This window comes from Ranitomeya imitator, chromosome 3, assembly GCF_032444005.1.
Source record: "Ranitomeya imitator isolate aRanImi1 chromosome 3, aRanImi1.pri, whole genome shotgun sequence".
Lineage (NCBI taxonomy): Eukaryota > Metazoa > Chordata > Amphibia > Anura > Dendrobatidae > Ranitomeya > Ranitomeya imitator.
The window spans coordinates 528,050,827-528,072,924 of NC_091284.1; the positions used below are offsets into that span (position 1 = coordinate 528,050,827).

Below are 22,098 nucleotides of genomic sequence, written 5' to 3' on the forward strand. Positions count from 1 at the left end.
AAATCCGCACAAAAAACACTGGAAATCCACGGTAAATCCACAGGTAAAACGCAGTGCCTTTTACCCGCAGATTTTTCAAAAATGGTGCGGAAATATCTCACACGAATCCGCAACGTGGGCACATAGCCTTAGGGTTAGGGTTGGAATTAGGGTTGTGGTTAGGGTTAGGGGTGTGTTGGGGTTAGTGTTGTGGTTAGGGGTGTGTTGGGGTTAGGGTTGTGATTAGGATTATGGCTACAGTTGGGATTAGGGTTAGGGGTGTGTTGGGGTTAGTGTTGGAGGTAGAATTGAGGGGTTACCACTGTTTAGGCACATCAGGGGTCTCCAAACGCAACATGGCGCCACCATTGATTCCAGCCAATCTCGTATTCAAAAAGTCAAATGGTGCTCCCTCACTTCCGAGCCCTGACGTGTGCCCAAACAGTGGTTTACCCCCACATATGGGGTACCAGCATACTCAGGACAAACTGCGCAACAATTACTGGGGTCCAATTTCTCCTGTTACCCTTGTGAATCTAAAAAAATGCTTGCTAAAACATAATTTTTGAGGAAAGAAAAATGATTTTTTATTTTCACGGCTCTGCGTTGTAAACGTCTGTGAAGCACTTGGGGGTTCAAAGTGCTCACCACATATCTAGATAAGTTCCTTGGGGGGTCTAGTTTCTAAAATGGGGTCACTTGTGGGGGGTTTCTACTGTTTAGGCACACCAGGGGCTCTGCAAACGCAACGTGACACCCGCAGACCATTCCATCAAAGTCTGCATTTCAAAAGTCACTACTTCCCTTCTGAGCCCCGACGTGTGCCCAAACAGTGGTTTACCCCCACATATGGGGTATCAGCGTACTCAGGAGAAACTGGACAACAACTTTTGGGGTCCAATTTCTCCTGTAACCCTTGGGAAAATAAAAAATTCTGGGCTAAATAATTATTTTTGAGGAAAGAAAACGTATTTATTATTTTCACGGCTCTGCATTATAAACTTCTATGAAGCACTTGGGGGTTCAAAGTGCTCACCACACATCTAGATAAGTTCCTTTCAGGGTCTAGTTTCCAAAATGGGGTCACTTGTGGGGGGTTTCTACTGTTTAGGCACATCAGGGGCTCTGCAAACGCAACGTGACGCCCGCAGAGCATTCCATCAAAGTCTGCATTTCAAAACGTCACTACTTCAATTCCAAGCCCCGGCATGTGCCCAAACAGTAGTTTACCCCCACATATGGGGTATCAGCGTACTCAGGAGAAACTGGACAACAACTTTTGGGGTCAAATTTCTCCTGTTACCCTTGGGAAAATAAAAAATTGCAGGCTAAAAGATCATTTTTGAGAAAATAATTTTTTTTTTTATTTTCATGGCTCTGCGTTATAAACTTCTGTGAAGCACTTGGGGGTTCAAAGTCCTCACCACACATCTAGATTAGTTCCTTTGGGGGTCTAGTTTCTAAAATGGTGTCATTTCTGGGGGATCTCCAATGTTTAGGCACACAGGGGCTCTCCAAACGTGACATGGTGTCCGCTAATGATTGGAGCTAATTTTCCATTTAAAAAGCCAAATGGCGTGCCATCCCTTCCGAGCCCTGCCGTGCGCCCAAACAGTGGTTTACCCCCACATATGGGGTATCAGCGTACTCAGGACAAACTGGACAACAATATTTGGGGTCCAATTTCTCCTATTATCCTTGGCAAAATAGGAAATTCCAGGCTAAAAAATCATTTTTGAGGAAAGAAAAATTATTTTTTATTTTCATGGCTCTGCGTTATAAACTTCTGTGAAGCACCTGGGGGTTTAAAGTGCTCAATATGCATCTAGATAAGTTCCTTGGGGGGTCTAGTTTCCAAAATGGGGTCACTTGTGGGGGAGCTCCAATGTTTAGGCACACAGGGGCTCTCCAAACGCGACATGGTGTCCGCTAACAATTGGAGCTAATTTTCCATTCAAAAAGTCAAATGGCACGCCTTCTCTTCCGAGCCCTGCCGAGTGCCCAAACAGTGGTTTACCCCCACATATGAGGTATCGGCGTACTCGGGAGAAATTGCCCAACAAATTTTATGATCCATTTTATCCTACTGCCCATGTGAAAATGAGAAAATTGAGGCGAAAAGAATTTTTTTGTGAAAAAAAATTACTTTTTCATTTTTACAGATCAATTTGTGAAGCACCTGAGGGTTTAAAGTGCTCACTAGGCATCTAAATTAGTTCCTTGGGGGGTCTAGTTTCCAAAATGGGGTCACTTGTGGGGGAGCGCCAATGTTTAGGCACACAGGAGCTATCCAAACGCGACATGGTGTCCGCTAACGATGGAAATAATTTTTCATTCAAAAAGTCAAATGGCGCTCCTTCCCTTCCGAGCCTTACCATGTGCCCAAACAGTGGTTTACCTCCACATGTGAGGTATTGGCGTACTCAGGAGAAATTGCCCAACACATTTTAGGATCCATTTTATCCTGTTGCCCATGTGAAAATGAAAAAATTGAGGCTAAAAGAATTTTTTTGTGAAAAAAAAGTACTTTTTCATTTTTACGGATCAATTTGTGAAGCACCTGGGGGTTTAAAGTGCTCACTATGCATCTAGATAAGTTCCTTGGGGCGTCTAGTTTCCAAAATGGGGTCACTTGTGGGGAAGCTCCAATTTTTAGGCACACGGGGGCTCTCCAAACGTGACATGGTGTCCGCTAAAGAGTGGAGCCAATTTTTGATTCAAAAAGTCAAATGGCGCTCCTTCCCTTCCAAGCCCTGCCGTGCGCCAAAACAGTGGTTTACCCCCACATATGAGGTATCAGCGTACTCAGGACAAATTGGACAACAACGTTCGTGGTTCAGTTTCTCCTTTTACCATTGGGAAAATAAAAAAATTGTTGCTAAAAGATAATTTTTGTGACTAAAAAGTTAAATGTTCATTTTTTCCTTCCATGTTGCTTCTGCTGCTGTGAAGCACCTGAAGGGTTAATAAACTTCTTGAATGTGGTTTTGAGTACCTTGAGGGGTGCAGTTTTTAGAATGGTGTCACTTTTGGGTATTTTCAGCCATATAGACCCCTCAAACTGACTTCAAATGTGAGGTGGTCCCTAAAAAAAATGGTTTTGTAAATTTCGTTGTAAAAATGACAAATCGCTGGTCGAATTTTAACCCTTATAACTTCCTAACAAAAAAAAATTTTGTTTCCAAAATTGTGCTGATGTAAAGTAAACATGTGGGAAATGTTATTTATTAACTATTTTGTGTCACATATCTCTCTGGTTTAACAGAATAAAAATTCAAAATGTGAAAATTGCGAAATTTTCAAAATTTTCGCCAAATTTCCGTGTTTATCACAAATAAATGCAGAATTTATTGACCTAAATTTACCACTAACATGAAGCCCAATATGTCACGAAAAAACAATCTCAGAACCGCTAGGATCCGTTGAAGCGTTCCTGAGTTATTACCTCATAAAGGGACACTGGTCAGAATTGCAAAAAACGGCAAGGTCTTTAAGGTCAAAATAGGCTGGGTCTTGAAGGGGTTAAGGAAGTAGAACATTTTTGACAGATGACTTTGCGCTGATCAATTGGATGTTGTTTAAAAAAATGCCAGACTGCACTCTTTCTAGCATCGGATACCTTTTCAGGCATTGCAGACTGAGCTTTAACCGGATGGCCACGCTGTCCTCCACCAGGTTTTGGCTTTGCCACGCGTTTTGGGCAAGATACGGGCCCGGCAGATGGAACCTGTGGCGATGTTGATGCCTGCTGCGGCCCCTCCTCCTCCTCTGCTTCAGAACTGCTGCCGCCTGCACCCTGTTCCCCCAATGGCTGCCAATCGGGGTCAAGAACTGGGTCATCTAATAACTCTTCTTGTACCTCCTGCGCAACTTCGTCTGTGTCACCGTGTCGTTCGGTGGTATAGCGTTCGTGATGGGGCAACATAGTCTCATCAGGGTCTGATTCTTGATCAGCACCCTGCGAGGGCAATGTTGTGGTCTGAGTCAAAGGACCAGCATAGTAGTCTGGCTGTGGCTGTGCGTCAGTGCACTCCATGTCAGATTCAACTTGTAATGGGCATGGACTGTTAACTGCTTCACTTTCTAAGCCAGGGACGGTATGTGTAAAGAGCTCCATGGAGTAACCCGTTGTGTCGCCTGCTGCATTCTTCTCTGTTGTTGTTTTTGCTGAAGAGGACAAGGAAGTGACTTGTCCCTGACCGTGAACATCCACTAACGACGCGCTGCTTTTACTTTTACCAGTTTCACGAGAGGAGGCAAAAGAGCTAGAGGCTGAGTCAGCAAGATAAGCCAAAACTTGCTCTTGCTGCTCCGGCTTTAAAAGCGGTTTTCCTAATCCCAGAAAAGGGAGCGTTCGAGGCCTTGTGTAGCCGGACGACGAACCTGGCTCCACAGCTCCAGACTTAGGTGCAATATTTTTTTCCCCACGACCACCTGATGCTCCACCACTACCACTACCCTCATTACCAGCTGACAATGAACGCCCCCGGCCACGACCTCTTCCACTAGACTTCCTCATTGTTTTAAAAACGTAACCAAACTAACGTTATTTGTTGCAGTCACACAACTTACACGGTGAGCTATAACTTCAGTATGATTTAGCTACCCCTTTACAGGTTGGTGAGACCACAGCGAAAATCAGGCCCAATGTTACACACTCTGTTTTTGGTGGCTGCAAATTAGAGAGATGCCCCACACGCAGGACTGTCACTGAAGCACAAATGTTAATATTAATGTCACACTATTATTTTTTTTTTATTTTTATTTTTTTCAGGAACACTTTAGAAACCCAAAAAAAAAAAAAATAGATTTTTGCAGGGAGAATTTAGAAAACAAATGTAACAAACTATATGCTTTCTATGGGCCACTGAGTGAGAGATGACGCACACAGGAATCAGGAGTGGCACACAAGCCCAGAGGCCAATATTTTTCTACCAATGATTGATGTAGTTATTTTCTCTGGTAGATTTTGGAACCCAAATCAAGGAAAAAAAATATAGGCTTTCTATAGACCACAATTGGAGAGAGAGAGAGAGAGAGAGAGAGAGATGGCACACCCAGGAGTCAAGACTGGCACACAAGCAGAAAGGCCAATATTAATCTCCCATTTTTTGGGTTTTTTTTTTTTTTTTTTTTTTTTTCCAGGGAGACTTTAGAAAAAAAAATAATAAAAAAAATATGATTTTATCAGGAAGAATTTAGAAACCAAATAAAATAAAATTATTTTTTCAGGGAGAATTTATAAAACAAATAAAACCAAAAATAGGCGTTCTATGGCCCACTGACTGAGAGATGACGCACACAGGAGTCAGGAGTGGCACACAAGCCCAGAGGCCAATATTTTTCTACCAATGATTGATGTAGTTATTTTCTCTGGTAGATTTTGGAACCCAAATCAAGGAAAAAAAATATAGGCTTTCTATGGACCACAATTGGAGAGAGAGAGAGAGAGATAGAGAGAGAGAGAGAGATGGCACACCCAGGAGTCAAGACTGGCACACAAGCAGAAAGGCCAATATTAATCTCCCACTGTTTTTTTTGTTTGTTTTTGTTTTTTTTTTTTCAGGGAGACTTTAGAAAAAAAATAATAAAAAAAATATGATTTTATCAGGAAGAATTTAGAAACCAAATAAAATAAAATGATTTTTTCAGGGAGAATTTATAAAACAAATAAAACCAAAAATAGGCGTTCTATGGCCCACTGAGTGAGAGATGACGCACACAGGAGTCAAGACTGGCACACAAGCAGAAAGGCCAATATTAATCTCCCACTGTTTTTTTTTTTTTTTTTTTTTTCAGGGAGACTTTAGAAAAAAAAATAATAAAAAAAATATGATTTTATCAGGAAGAATTTAGAAACCAAATAAAATAAAATGATTTTTTCAGGGAGAATTTAGAAAACAAATAAAACCAAAAATAGGCGTTCTATGGCCCACTGACAGAGAGAGAGAGAGATGGCACGCTTAGTACTGGCACACAAGCCCAAAGGGCAATATTAATCTCCCTTTTTTTTCAGGGAGAATTTCTAAAACCCAAAAAAAAAAAAAAATAGGCTTTCTATGGCCCACTATTTGTGAGAGAGATGGGACGCTCAGGACTGGCACAGATGGCACGCTCAGGACTGGCACAGAAGCCCAGAGGCCAATATTAATCTCCCTTTTTTTCTGGGAGAATTTATAAAACCAAAAAAATATTTAAATAGGCTTTCTATGGCCCACTATTTGTGAGAGAGATGGCACGCTCAGGGCTGGCACAGATGGCACGCTCACAACTGGCACACAAGCCCAGAGGCCAATATTAATCTCCCTTTTTTCAGGGAAAATTTATAAAACCAAAAAAAAAATTAAATAGGCTTTCTATGGCCCACTATTTGTGAGAGAGATGGCACGCTCAGGACTGGCACAGATGGCACGCTCACAACTGGCACACAAGCCCAGAGGCCAATATTAATCTCCCTTTTTTTCAGGGAGAATTTATGAAACCAAAAAAAAAATTAAATAGGCTTTCTATGGCCCACTATTTGTGAGAGAGATGGCACGCTCAGGGCTGGCACAGATGGCACGCTCAGGACTGGCACACAAGCCCAGAGGCCAATATTAATCTCCCTTTTTTTCAGGGAGAATTTATAAAACCCAAAAAAAAATAAAATAGGCTTTCTATGGCCCACTATTTGTGAGAGAGATGGCACACTCAGGACTGGCACACAAGCCCAAAGGCCAATATTAATCTCCCACTGTATTTTTATCAGGGAGAATTTATACACCCCACAAAAAAAAATACAGAAAAATGAAAAGGCTTTCTATGGCCCACTATGTGAGAGAGATGGCACACACAGGGATGGCACTCTAGCAGAAATGCCAAATTGCCAATCTTAATCTCCCACCAAAAAAAAAAAAAAAAAAAAAAAACAGGGAATGTCCTACAATTACTATCTCCCTGCCTGCAGTAATCTCAGCCAGGTATGGCAGGCAGCTACTATCTCCCTGCCTGCAGTAATCTCAGCCAGGTATGGCAGGCAGCAATAAGGAGTGGACTGATGCACAAATGAAATAAAAAGTGTGGACAAACAAAAAAGATAGCTGTGCAGAAAGGAAGGAACAAGAGGATTTGTGCTTTGAAAAAAGCAGTTGGTTTGCACAGCGGCGTACACACAGCAATGCAGCTATCAGGGAGCCTTCTAGGGCAGCCCAATGAGCTACAGCGCTGAGGGGAAAAAAAAAAAATAACTTCCACTGTCCCTGCACACCGAGGGTGGTGTTGGACAGTGCAAATCGCTGCAGCACAAGCGGTTTTGTGGTTAATGGACCCTGATTAACGCTATCCCTGCTTCTGACAAAGCGGCAGCAACCTCTCCCTAAGCTCAGATCAGCAGCAGTAAGATGGCGGTCGGCGGGAACGCCTCTTTATAGCCCCTGTGACGTCGCAGACAGCAAGCCAATCACTGCAATGCCCTTCTCTAAGATGGTGGGGACCAGGACCTATGTCATCACGCTGCCCACACTCTGCGTTTACCTTCATTGGCTGAGAAATGGCGCTTTTCGCGTCATTGAAACGCGACTTTGGCGCGAAAATCGCGTACCGCATGGCCGACCCCGCACAGGGGTCGGATCGGGTTTCATGAAACCCCGACTTAGCCAAAAGTCGGCGACTTTTGAAAATGTTCGACCCGTTTCGCTCAACCCTAGTGGCCAGTGTCAGGCAGCTGCTACAAAGGCAAATAAAATAATGGGATGCATTAAAAGAGGCATAGATGCTCATGAGGAGAACATACTTTTACCTCAATACAAGTCACTAGTTCGACCACACTTAGAATACTGTGTACAGTTCTGGTCTCCGGTGTATAAGAAAGACATAGCTGAACTAGAGCGGGTGCAGAGAAGAGCGACCAAGGTTATTAGAGGACTGGGGGGTCTGCAATACCAAGATAGGTTATTACACTTGGGGCTATTTAGTTTGGAAAAACGAAGGCTAAAGGTACCTTCACACTGACCAACTTCACAACGATATCGCTAGCGATCCGTGACGTTGCAGCATCCTGGATAGCGATATCGTTGTGTTTGACACGCAGCAACGATCTGGTTCCTGCTGTGACATCGTTGGTCGGAGCAGAAAGTCCAGAACTTTATTTCGTCGCTGGATCTCCCGCAGACATCGCTGAATCGGCGTGTGTGACGCCGATTCAGCGATGTCTTCACTGGTAACCAGGGTAAACATCGGGTTACTAAGCGCAGGGCCGCGCTTAGTAACCCAATGTTTACCCTGGTTACCAGTGTAAATGTAAAAAAAAAAAAAAAAAAACACTTTATACTTACATTCCGGTGTCTGTCGCGTCCCTCGGCGTTCTGCTTCCCTGCATTGTCAGCGCCGGCCAGCCATAAAGCAGATTACAGCGGTGACGTCAGCCGGCGCTCACAGTCAGTGCAGGAAAGCAGAACGCCCGGGGACAGACACCGGAATGTAAGTATGTAGTGTTTTTTTTTTTTTACATTAGCACTGGTAACCAGGGTAAACATCGGGTTACTAAGCACAGCCCTGCGCTTAGTAACCCGATGTTTACCCTGGTTACCAGGGGACTTCGCATAGTTGGTCGCTGGAGAGCTGTCTGTGTGACAACTCTCTAGCGACCACACAGCGACGCTGCAGCGATCGGGATCGTTGTCTAGATCGCTGCAGCGTCGCTAAATGTGACGGTACCTTAAGGGGTAATCTTAATGTGTAAATACATGAGGGGACTGTACAAAGACTTTTCTGATGATATTTTTAATCATAGACCTGAGACAGGGACAAGGGGGCATCCTCTACGTCTGGAGGAAAGAAGGTTTAAGCAGAATAACAGATGCGGATTCTTTGCTGTAAGAGCAGTGAGACTATGGAACTCTCTGCCGTATGATGTTGTAATGAGTGATTCAGTAATTAAATTTAAGAGGAGACTAGATGCCTTTCTTGAAAAGTATAATGTTACAGCCTATATATACTAGATTCTTTGATAGGGTGTTGATCCAGGGAACTAGTCTGATTGCCGTATGTGGAGTCAGGAAGGAATTTGTTTCCCCAATGTGGTGCTTACTCTTTGCCACATTTTTTTTTTTTTTTGCTTTCCTCTGGATCAACATGTTAGGGCATGTTAGGTTAGGCTATGGGTTGAACTAGATGGACTTAAAGGGACACTGTCACCTGAATTTGGAGGGAACAATCTTCAGCCATGGAGGCGGGGTTTTGGGGTTTTTGATTCACCCTTTCCTTACCCGCTGGCTGCATGCTGGCTGCAATATTGGATTGAAGTTCATTCTCTGTCCTCCATAGTACACGCCTGCGCAAGGCAAGATTGCCTTGTGCAGTCATGTACTACGGAGGACAGAGAATGAACTTCAATCCAATATTGCAGCCAGCATGCAGCCAGCGGGTAAGGAAAGGGTGAATCAAAAACCCCAAAACCCCGCCTCCATGGCTGAAGATTGTTCCCTCCAAATTCAGGTGACAGTGTCCCTTTAAAGTCTTCATTCAACCTCAATAACTATGTTACTATGTGTTGGAGTGTTTTTTTGTTTGTTTTTCATGATTCCATAATTTTTTCCTCAAAATTGAGTGATTCCATAATTTTTACCCTATGCTTGGTTAAAAAAAAGTAATCATTACTGACTACCACATTTTTTGTTCTTGATTTCTTTTCGTGTTTCTTAAAGCCAGAAAGTTTCCATTTGAAATGACTTTAGTTTTGTGCCTTGTCTGTGATCTGCTTTATTTCTACAAAATTAAACAACTGAATGAACATCCTCCAAGGCCGGTGATTCCAGAATTTTCACCAGGGGTTGTGTACAATGCTCAAAAAAATAAATCAAAAAAATAAAGGGAACACTAAAATCCCACATCCCAGATATTACTGAATGAAATATTCCAGTTGCAAATCTGTATTCATTACATAGTGGAATGTATTAACAATAAAACCTAAAAATGATCAACTTAAATCACAACTAGTATCCCACGGAGGTCTGGAGTTGGAATGATGCTCAAAATCAAAGTGGAAAATGAAGTTACAGGCTGATCCAACGTCAGTGGAAATGCCTCAAGTCAAGGAAATGATGCTCAGTAGTGTGTGTGTGGCCTCCACGTGCCTGTATGACCTCCCCACAATGCCTGGGCATGCTCCTGATGAGGCGGTGGATGGTGTCCTGACGGATCTCCTCCTAGACCTGGACTAAAGCATCTGCCAACTCCTGGACAGTCTGTGGTGACGTTGGTGGATGGTGCAAGACATGACGTCCTAGATGTTTTCAATCGGATTTAGGTCTGGGGAACGGGTGGGCCAGTCCATAGCTTCAATGCCTTCATCTTGCAGGAACTGCTGACACACTCCAGCCACATGAGGTCTGGCATTGTCCTGCATTAGGAGGAAGCCAGGGCCAACTGCACCAGCATATGGTTTCACAAGGGGTCTGAGGATCTCATCTCAGTACCTAATGAGTCAGGCTACCTCTGGTGAGCACATGGAGGGCTGTGCGGCCCTCCAAAGAAATGCCACCCCACACCATTACTGACCCACTGCCAAACCAGTCATGTTGAAGGATCTTGTAGGCAGCAGATTGCACTCCACGGCGTCTCCAGACTCGATCACGTCTGTCACATGTGCTCAGTGTGAACCTGCTTTCATCTATGAAGAGCACAGGGCACCAGTGGCGAATTTGCCAATCCTGGTGTTCTGTGGCAAATGCCAAACATCCTGCACAGTGTTGGGCTGTGAGCACAACTCCCATCTATGGACGTCGGGCTCTCAGACCAACCTCATGGGGTCGGTTTCTAACTGTTTTTGCAGACACATGCACATTTGTGGCCTGCTGGAGGTCATTTTGCAGGACTCTGGCAGTGCTCCTCCTGTTCCTCCTTGCACAAAGGCTGAGTTAGTGGTCCTGCTGCTGGGTTGTTGCCCTCCTACAGCACTCTCCACGTCTCCTGGTGTACTGGCCTGTCTCCTAATAGCGCTTCCAGCCTATGGACACTACACTGACAGACACAGCAAACCTTCTTGCTACAGCTCGCATTGATGTGCCATCCTGGATGAGCTGCACGACCTAAGCCACTTGTGTGGGTTGTAGAGTTCATCTCATGCTACCACGAGTGTGGAGAGCACAACCAACATTTAAAAGTGGCCAAAACATCAGCCAGAAAGCATTGGTACTGAGATGTGGTGTGTGGTCCCCACCTGCAGAACCACTCCTTTATTGAGGGTGTCTTGATAATTGCCAATAATTTCCATCTATTGTCTACTCCATTTGCACAACAGCATGTGAAATTGATGGTCAAACAGTGTTGCTTCCTAAGTGGACAGTTTGATTTCACCAAAGTTTGATTTACTTGGAGTCATATTCTGTTTAAGTGTTACCTTTATTCTTTTTAGAAGTGTATATATATAAAGGCTACATTCCCACGATAAGTGTCTGGTGCATTTTTGATGTTGCTGAATTTCTGCACCATTTCTGTAGCTATTATTTATATTAGGTTTCTTGGATTTTTTCATTGCATTTTTGTGTGCGTTTTTGTAACATGCGTTTTTATTGTGTTTTTTACTCTGGTGTGTCACTCTAAAAGCTGCCTTGTTTCTTAAACCTTCTAGTATATTGATTTTACTTTATTGACATACTTGGTACAGATTACATGCAATGTTGAGGAGCTTCCACCACGGAAACACATTAAAAATACATTTTTACTTGCATAGTTTCTGCATCTAAAAGCTGCACAGAAAACTCAGCGTACCTGCAAGATAAATGAACATGCTGTGGATTTAAAACATGCACCACTGGTGAGTTTCCGCAGCATAAATAAGAAGCACAGTGGCCAGGAGATTTCTATGAATCCCATCTACTTTGCTGGAATTGTAAGTCTATGTGCCCACTTTGCATTTTTTAAGCATTTTTGCGAGTTTTTCCGCTGCGGAAACTCTTCAAAAACGCTTACAATATGCATCCCATTATTTTTAATGACATTCCGCAATTGTTGTGCCCATGCTGCGTTTTTTTCCGCAGCGGAAACGCATCGCTGAAAAAGATGCAGCATGTTCATTAATTTTTCGGAATCACGGCGATTCCGCCGCTATAGAATTGTATTGGGACGCATGAAAAAAAAAAAAAAAAGCATGAAAAATGTGAGAAAAACTAGACAAATATGCGATAAAAACGCAAAAAACAACAACAGAGAAACGCGAGTGGATTTCCTGGCAAGGGAGTCCGGTTTTGATGAGAAAAATCCTGCTTAGATTCTGCAACGTGGGTACATAGCCTAAGACGCTGCGTTTTTGAGGCAAGGAAAACATGCAGCCTCAAAAGCACAATAAAAGCTCAGTGGGAAATGAGCCTAAATTTTATGTAAAGGCCCCGTCACACATAGCGAGATCGCTAGCGAGATCGCTGCTGAGTCACAAGTTTCGTGACGCAGTAGCGATCTCGCTATGTGTGACACGTACCAGCGATCAGGCCCCTGCTGTGAGATCGCTGGTCGTGTCGGAATGGCCTGGGCCATTTTTTGATCGTTGAGGTCCCGCGGACATCGCTGGTAACCAGGGTAAACATCGGGTAACTAAGCGCAGGGCCGCGCTTAGTAACCCGATGTTTACCCTGTTTACCATCCTAAAAGTAAAAAAACAAACGCTACATACTTACCTATCGCTGTCTGTCCTCGGCGCTCTGCTTCTCTGGTCTGGCTGTGAGCACCGAGGACAGACAGCGATAGGTAAGTATGTAGCGTTTGTTTTTTTTTACTTTAAAGATGGTAACCAGGGTAAACATCGGGTTACTAAGCGCGTCCCTGCGGGATCGTTGGTCGCTGGAGAGCTGTCTGTGTGACAGCTCTCCAGCGACCAAACAGCGACGCTGCAGCGATCCGGATCGTTGTCGGTATCGCTGCAGCGTCGCTATGTGTGACGGGGCCTTAAGATGTAACTATTTTTAAGGGGGCCAATACTATCACTTTTATGTAAGGATTGCAGGTACAATATTTAGCATTATATGGTTGTCATTATATGGCATTACAATTGTGGAACATGAACATGTTAATAAATATACACAGTAAGTGGAATACTAATGCTGGAGCCTATGGTTTTATGGTCATAGTTATGGCATTGCTAAAGTCAACTGCTCTGTCATCCTAACAAACACATTCGGATACTTGCTCAGACGTAGGATCGGAACGATAACGGAAGTGAAGACGAAGGACAGGAAAAGTAAATATCACTTCTTCATGAATGATAAAGGATCACTGGTAATTTGTAAACTATATCTATCACCATTTTTATCAGTATTAGATTACATCGCTATGTAATTCTTATCTCTAAATAAGACATAAATAAATTTCTTACATAATTGGTTCTAGAGCCATAAATTACATTCCAAATAAAGGTGCCAGAAACCTCCTTTCCAACAGTGCGATTAGTGAAACAGTTGGTAATCTGGTGCAATATTTTAGGGACAAAAGGGATTTAAATAGAGTTAATGTAAGGTAGTTTTTTTTTTTTTTTCATCCCAGTTGTATGTAACGGTAAGAACAAAATGAACAATATTATTTCCGTGCTCTAGGAAAGAATTAGCAAGTCAAATATTGAGTCAGGCCTCCAGCATATGCTAAGAAGATTGCTTTGATCTTATCCGCTCTAAAAGCTCCATTATTGAATTTATACTCTGTGAACACATACAAGGCCAATATACAATGCATACATAACTACACTGTTTGAAGAAGAAGAAGAGAATGGTGCTTGACAGAGACTAAAGATGAAATAAGCTGAAATATACAAAAAAAAAATGGGTGTATATCAAATTCTGTTAATTTACTTCTTATACCACTGTAGCACTCATATAATGCGGAGATAAAAAGAAAAAAAAAATAAATGTAAAAAAAAAAAGTTTACAGTTGCTTGTAGCAACTAAGTACTGGGAAAAAAAAAAGTATAATTTGCTACATTTTCTGTTAAAAAGTACACCAACGGTCACTTCTGAAAACAGGGAAAAGTCATAGGCATACATAAGAAAATAATCTAGAAGCTGGACAGAAATATCAATTAAAAGGTGATAGCGAATGGTCATACAAATTATGAGACCAGACTGCACTCCAGAGAGGGCGGAACAAAACATGGAGGAGTACTACTGCAGACTAGAGTGCTTTGCACTACACTCTGAGCACAATTATTAGGGAGCGTAGATTTTAGCCATATCATATTATCCAACTCCAAGCTGTATAAACTTGGATGAAGTATATCAGGTAATGTGCATTTGTGTAATAAGGGAGGTTGAGGCCTAAGGATATCAACTCCCTTCATCAAGGTGTGCAACTTGTATTCCTCAGGCAAAATGGGCCAAAAAAGAGACTCAAAGTACAAAGTCAAACAGATAAGCTTTCTTATCCAATCTGGCTACATTTTTTGAAAATGTGAGGCCATCCAGGATCACCATGGACTTACTTTTTCTCTGACCGCGGTTAGTCTGCACTATAACAGCACAAAACCTCATTAAATTAGTGTTACAATCAGTTAAGCAGTTTCTGACAAAGAAAATGAATATATATAGCCTTTTTCAGTTGTGGCATATCTATAAGGGTTAAACTTAGCTTCCCTGGTCTCCTATCTCAAGGCATAAGACCCATCCAATTTTCCATTTGAGGGAGATGAATCAGGGGAAGTATCTTCCGGCTTCAAAAACAGAACATTACATGTTCACTATGGAATATAGTTTATGTGAAATCCGTATCCTTGGATAGAAGGGATCAAACAAGTATTATTACTGTAAAACATTTTTGTACAGTGAACCCAAATGTCATATACATACAAACACTAACAGATGGGCAGAGGAAATGAAACCTAAAAGGGTACGAGAACATACAATGTGATGCTCACAATATCGCCTTTAAGAATGACATTTGTTTCCTCTACATGGGGGAGCCATTTTAGATAAATATCATTTCAGAACATACGCAATCATAACTGGCAATTCGTAAGGGTTACTTGGAAAGAGAACATACCATTTTGTTGTTTATTTCATGGAAATGAATCTCGCAGACTTTCTCCACAACATCTTCATTTTCAAAGGTTACAAAGCCAAAACCTGTAAGAGAAAATTACGATGTTTACTGCATAAAAAAAAAATAAAAAAACCCAGCATCTTATCTTCTGATGTATTCATTCAGGTGAAATCACCACACAAACTAATGCAACATAAAAAGTAACGTAACATAAAGAGACTCCTAGTGAGTTCAGCATAAAAGCAGGAGAAAACAAAGCATGCTCCATATGTATGAGATCAAATATTTCCTTGTGGCATTACCTTTGCTTACTAGAAGCTTACTGAAGACCATGATATTAACATACCGGATCACAGTAGTAAATTCTTTTTATGTGTTGCCTAATACATTGTAATCATTATGTCACTACATTGAATGCCTAACTAAAAATATACTTATAAAGAGAGCCAGTAAACGGTACTCCACTTTATGAAATGTCCCAATGTTGACATTTCGAGCCCACAATTAAATGAAGTGTGCCTTCATTTCTGGAAACATGCATGCAGATGACTTTAAATTCCAACACACTGCCATGCACAGAATACAAATCAGCTGAGCACGAATGTTTATTGCTATAGGAAGGAGATTAGTAACAGCTTGAAATCTCTGTTAAAACTATACATGGTCTACAATTGCCCCTTCATCAAGAAGGAGACTTCAGGAGACTAAATCGGTTGGTAAGTAGTCAATTACCGCACTCAACGCGTATTGCTGGCATCAGAGCAGGGTCGGACTGGCCCTCTGGCAAATGCCAGAAGGGCCTGTCTGGTCATGGGCCACCTTCACTGCTACGTTGTTAACAGAATTGTTGTTCTCAAGACACCCATACTGTTAAGAGTTGTGATGGAGCACAAAGTCGCTGACTCCATCACTTATCCCAGCAGGCCACAGGAATTAGAAATATTGGTCTTGCAGTAAAGCTCCATCCAGGGTAATATCTACTATATAATTGTCTAAGGGTCACTTCCATCTGTCTGTCTGTCTGTAACGGAAATCCCCAGTCGCTGATTGGTCTCGCCAGCTGCTTGTCCTGGCTGCTGCGACCAATCAGCGACAGGCACAGTCAGGCCGAGAATTAGTCCCTCCCTACTTCCGTCCAGTCAGTGCCCGGCGCCCGCTCCATACTCCCGTCCAGTCACTGCTCACACAGGGTTAAAGCCAGCGTTAATTGACCGCGTTATGCCGCAGGTAACACTCCGTTAACGCGGCTATTAACCCTGTGTCCCCAACTTTTTACTATTGATGCTGCCTATGCAGCATCAATAGTAAAAAGATCTAATGTTAAAAATAATAAAAAAAACAAAAAACCTGCTATTCTCACCTTCCGTCGTCCGACGATACGCTTGCACCTGCCGCCAGCTTCCGTTTCCAGAGATGCATTGCGAAATTACCCAGAAGACTTAGCGGTCTTGCTATATATTACATGGCCAGTGTTCTATATTACGTGGCCAGTGTTATATCCTATGTGGCCTGTGTGACCTACTACGTGGGCTGTGTTATATACTGCGTGGCTGCTATATACTGCGTGGGCTGTGTTAGATACTATGTGGGCTGTGTTATTTACTGGGTGGGCTGTGTTACATACTACGTGGGCTGTGTTATTTACTGCATGGCCTGTATTAACGCATTGGGTACTCTACAATAGGTATGTATATAGCAGCCACATAGTATATAGCACAGGCCACATAGTACTCCTATATACTACGTGGCCTGTGCTATATACTATGTGGCTGCTATATACATACATACATATTCTAGAATACCCGATTCATTAGAATCGGGCCACCAACTAGTTAGTAATAAATTGCATCTGGTGCTTGGGGATGGGGACAGTATGGGCCTGCATGAATTCAAATGCCAGGGCTGAATTTCAGTCCCAGTCCATACCTGCAGTCAGACTCAATAAAGCTCACAGGATATATAGAAACTAAGGAGGCAGGGTAGCCCCTCATCTGGCCAATTGTTCAGACAGACATTTTGACCTTCTACCATACACAAGAGCACTCATAAGGCCAACAGAAAGCTGCGGAAAAAATTATAAAAGGATTATCTTTTAAAGGACTACACAGTCAAAATATTTAAGGGGGATTGATTAAGGCTTCTTACAAGTTCCCTTTAAAAGAAGCTTGGCTTCTTCAACTCCATGGCAATCGGGGTATGTGCAGATGATCAGTAAACGCTGTGGGTTGGACGCTGTGTACTTGTGCAGCGCCCAGATGTTACAACATAGAGGATGGGAATTCTAGAAATCCCATGCCCACTCCACTATGCGTCCAGAGATACCCGCTGAGACGAACTTGCGGCATGTCTCACCAGACCGCAGCATGTCAATTTCACCCATGGAATGTATTGGACGTGGTGAATCTACACGGTTCAGTGAACACCTGCGTTCAATAGACGGCAGCGCTTTGGACGCAGCGAACATGCGCTGCGTCCAAAGCATTGCCACTTCCGGATTGTCTGCACATAAGTGCATCTGAGTGCTCAAGTTCCCTGCACCATTACATTAAATGGACTGGAATTATTTACATGGTGGTAAAGTGTAGTTAACTGAATATTTGGACACAGGTTATCTTTATTAAAAAAAAATAAAACCCTTAAAGAAAATAAAACTATACAAATAAAATAGTTCAATTCAAATAATTCATAAAAATTTATTAATTTAATGAAAATAAAAGTTATTATTTTACTATATTTTTATCTAATAATTCATGATTCCACCGCTCTTGTAAAGAATTCTCTATGGGAAAACAGAATTAAATGTGTAGAGTATGAAGAATAATTGCCTCTGTACTATCAAATTCACAGCAGTGCACATCAAAACACATAAAGGGTTATAAATTACAAAGCACATACCACCAGGAAAACACCCTCGACAGAATCACCACTGCCATGGTAGCAACATAAAATGACTTTGGATTTTTTTTCTCTTTACTAATGAGGAAAACTTAATGGGATCACCAAGCAGGCATAACACTACTTAGTGGTTTGCAAGTGCCTGGAAGCACTGAAGGCGTTAACGCGTCTGTTATTTATAAGGGTCAGGAGACAAGGGGACTTAGATCTTTGCTCTGGAAGGGAAGCAGCCAGTGTGTAATAAGAACTTCTTGGATCAGTGCAGGTCTGCACTTGTCTTTGAACACTCTGAGGCGGTCAACCTTAAGGGCCATTCAGCATCCGGAGATGGTTATTTGTCCCTTTCTTCCTGAATTACTTCCTCTAATACCTCATCAGGACATCCTGAGGCCCTTACGACGCTATTAAAGATTGAGGCTTGTGACCAGAGCTCTTGCCTCCCTCTCTGTAGCGGAATCAAATATGAACACAGACTTGGCCCAGTTAAAGGCTGTTTGATGCTTGCTGCCTACCCATCAGCTATGCACAGTATTTACTCACCGAGGCCCTGGATCTGCCAGACAAAGCCACACGGAAAGGTTTTTGGCAGGCGGCACCAGTTCTGCGTATTGATTCCCTTTTAAAAATCAACACACTGTCATTTTCCTAACAACTGCTCAATACTTAAACAAATAAAAGACAAGGGGGAACGAAAATAAAAGTGAGTTCTCTGAAGACAATCTGAGGAAGCGTTAAAAAACCAACGACTGCAGAAAAAAATCAAGGCCCAAAATGTATTTTCCAAGACTGCTACTGCTGGTTTCACTGGAGCCGTGCTTATTTAACCATGTAAACAAATTTTATACAAGGTCACAACTACAATGTGACTACATACAGGTCCTTCTCAAAAAATTAGCATATAGTGTTAAATTTCATTATTTACCATAATGTAATGATTACAATTAAACTTTCATATATTATAGATTCATTATCCACCAACTGAAATTTGTCAGGTCTTTTATTGTTTTAATACTGATGATTTTGGCATACAACTCCTGATAACCCAAAAAACCTGTCTCAATAAATTAGCATATCAAGAAAAGGTTCTCTAAACGACCTATTACCCTAATCTTCTGAATCAACTAATTAACTCTAAACACATGCAAAAGATACCTGAGGCTTTTATAAACTCCCTGCCTGGTTCATTACTCAAAACCCCCATCATGGGTAAGACTAGCGACCTGACAGATGTCAAGAAGGCCATCATTGACACCCTCAAGCAAGAGGGTAAGACCCAGAAAGAAATTTCTCAACAAATAGGCTGTTCCCAGAGTGCTGTATCAAGGCACCTCAATGGTAAGTCTGTTGGAAGGAAACAATGTGGCAGAAAACGCTGTACAACGAGAAGAGGAGACCGGACCCTGAGGAAGATTGTGGAGAAGGACCTATTCCAGACCTTGGGGAACCTGAGGAAGCAGTGGACTGAGTCTGGTGTGGAAACATCCAGAGCCACCGTGCACAGGCGTGTGCAGGAAATGGGCTACAGGTGCCGCATTCCCCAGGTAAAGCCACTTTTGAACCATAAACAGCGGCAGAGGCGCCTGACCTGGGCTACAGAGAAGCAACACTGGACTGTTGCTAAGTGGTCCCAAGTACTTTTGTCTGATGAAAGCAAATTTTGCATGTCATTCGGAAATCAAGGTGCCAGAGTCTGGAGGAAGACTGGGGAGAAGGAAATGCCAAAATGCCTGAAGTCCAGTGTCAAGTACCCACAGTCAGTGATGGTGTGGGGTGCCATGTCAGCTGCTGGTGTTGGTCCACTGTGTTTCATCAAGGGTAGGGTCAATGCAGCTAGCTATCAGGAGATTTTGGAGCACTTCATGCTTCCATCGGCTGAAATGCTTTATGGAGATGAAGATTTCATTTTTCAGCACAACCTGGCACCTGCTCACAGTGCCAAAACCACTGGTAAATGGTTTACTGACCATGGTATTACTGTGCTCAATTGGCCTGCCAACTCTCCTGACCTGAACCCCATAGAGAATCTGTGGGATATTGTGAAGAGAAAGTTGAGAGACGCAAGACCCAACACTCTGGATGAGCTTAAGGCCGCTATTGAAGCATCCTGGGCCTCCATAACATCTCAGCAGTGTCACAGGCTGATTGCCTCCATGCCACGCCGCATTGAAGCAGTCATTTCTGCCAAAGGATTCCCGACCAAGTATTGAGTGCATAACTGAACATTATTATTTGTTGGTTTTTTTGTTTGTTATTAAAAAACACTTTTATTTGATTGGATGGGTGAAATATGCTAATTTATTGAGACAGGTTTTTTGGGTTATCAGGAGTTGTATGCCAAAATCATCAGTATTAAAACAATAAAAGACCTGACAAATTTCAGTTGGTGGATAATGAATCTATAATATATGAAAGTTTAATTGTAATCATTACATTATGGTAAATAATGAAATTTAACACTATATGCTAATTTTTTGAGAAGGACCTGTATATAAAGTTAAAGATAAAAACATCATTGCAGTATTAGGCTTCTTTCACACTAGCGTCGGGCCGAGGTTACCGACGCTAGCGTTGCCTCCGCCGCACAACGGATGCAGCGGATGCTGCTTTTCAGCGCATCCGCTGCCCCATTGTGAGGTGCGGGGAGGAGGGGGAGGAGCTCCGGCCGCGCATGCGCGGTCGGAAAAGACGGTCCGTCGGCTGTAAAAAATGTTACATGGAACGTTTTTTGCGGCCGACGGTCGGCCGAAAAACGGCGCAACCGTCGCGCGACGGTTGCGACGTGTGGCAATCCGTCGCAATGCGTCGCGTAATGTTAGTCAATGGAGAAAAAACGCATCCTGCAAACACTTTTGCAGGATGCGTTTTTTCTGCAAAACGACGCATTGTGACGGATTGCAGTTAACGCTAGTGTGAAAGTAGCCTAAGTTTTAAAAAAAAGTAGAAAACAGCCACATCTGATACAATGTAACAGTTAAATGCTCATTGTAGATTCAACAAACTTTGAGAGATTATAAAAATTGTTGTGATGTTAAGAAAGTATACCTCATTCCCCACTTATGAGCCACTTCTCCTACCCTTTCCTCACCCCCCCCCCGTTTTACTGAACTGAAGATAAACTAACTGAGGGATCAGATTACAGCTCCAATTGAAGTCTATTGAAAGGGTATAAGGAGAGAGATGACAATCAAGAAACAGAAATAGATGTGGTGCTGCTTCTTTTTACTAATTGCTTAGCTCTACACTACTCGGGACAGTGACTACTGAAAATCAGGGCAGGTACAGACAACCGTTTTCTCTCTTCTGATCAAAGTTTGATCAGAGTGATCCAATTTTCTAGGCGGTGTAGAGAGTAGATATGGGCAAACCCAAACAGTAAAGTTCGGCATTCGTACCGAACACCTACTGTTCGCGCACAGACACTAAACATCGACTTCACCAGGAAGTCCATGTTATTGTATGTGTTTTGCACCCCGAAACACCGGATATTTGTTGCACTGTCATGTACATGACAGCGTGGCAAACACCGCTTCTGATCGCAAGTAAAATCATCACCAACAGTCAAACAGCCGCGGATCTCACACTAACAGTGCGAGCAGGAGTGGCTGATGGGAGTGTTCTTCAGCCACCGCCTGTGCTGTAAATAAATAATAAAAAAAACGGCACGGGTTCTCCTGTATTTTTATTAACCAACCAGGTAAAACTCACATCTGGGGACTGCAACCCTCAGCTGTCAGCTTCAGCAAGGCTGGCTATCAATAATAGAGGGGTCCTCACGCAGTATTCTTTAAATAAAGAAAAATAAACAATGTGGGTTCTCCCCAATTTTTAACAACCAGCCAAGCTAAAGCAGACAGCTGGGGGACTGGTAATCTCAGGGTAGTAATGTGCCATGGATATTGGCAACCCCAGCCTAAAAATAGCAGCCACCCAGAAAAGGCACACCTTTTAGATGAGCCAGTTGTAGCGCTGTGCCCGGCAGCTGGGGGACTGGTAATCTCAGGGTAGTAATGTGCCATGGATATTGGCAACCCCAGCCTAAAAATAGCAGCCACCCAGAAAAGGCACACCTTTTAGATGAGCCAGTTGTAGCGCTGTGCCCGGCTCTTCCCACTTGCCCTGTAGTGGTGGCAAGTGAGGCTCATTTGTGGGTCTGATGTCACCTTGTATTGTCAGGTGACATCAAGCCCATGGTTTAGTAATGAAGAGGCGTCTATAAGACACCTATCC

At 42.7% G+C, this 22,098-nt stretch overlaps 1 protein-coding gene across 7 annotated transcripts in view; it reads right to left on the minus strand.

The window, feature by feature from the left end:
• The window catches only part of MSI2 (musashi RNA binding protein 2), a 973,036-nt gene that overhangs the window by 361,535 nt on the left and 589,403 nt on the right, over positions 1–22,098 (minus strand). For all 7 annotated transcript variants that reach the window (XM_069757787.1, XM_069757784.1, XM_069757786.1 and 4 more), the window contains exon 8: positions 14,977–15,059. In XM_069757787.1, the coding sequence (XP_069613888.1) occupies positions 14,977–15,059 (83 nt within the window). The remainder of the gene's footprint in view (positions 1–14,976; positions 15,060–22,098) is intronic.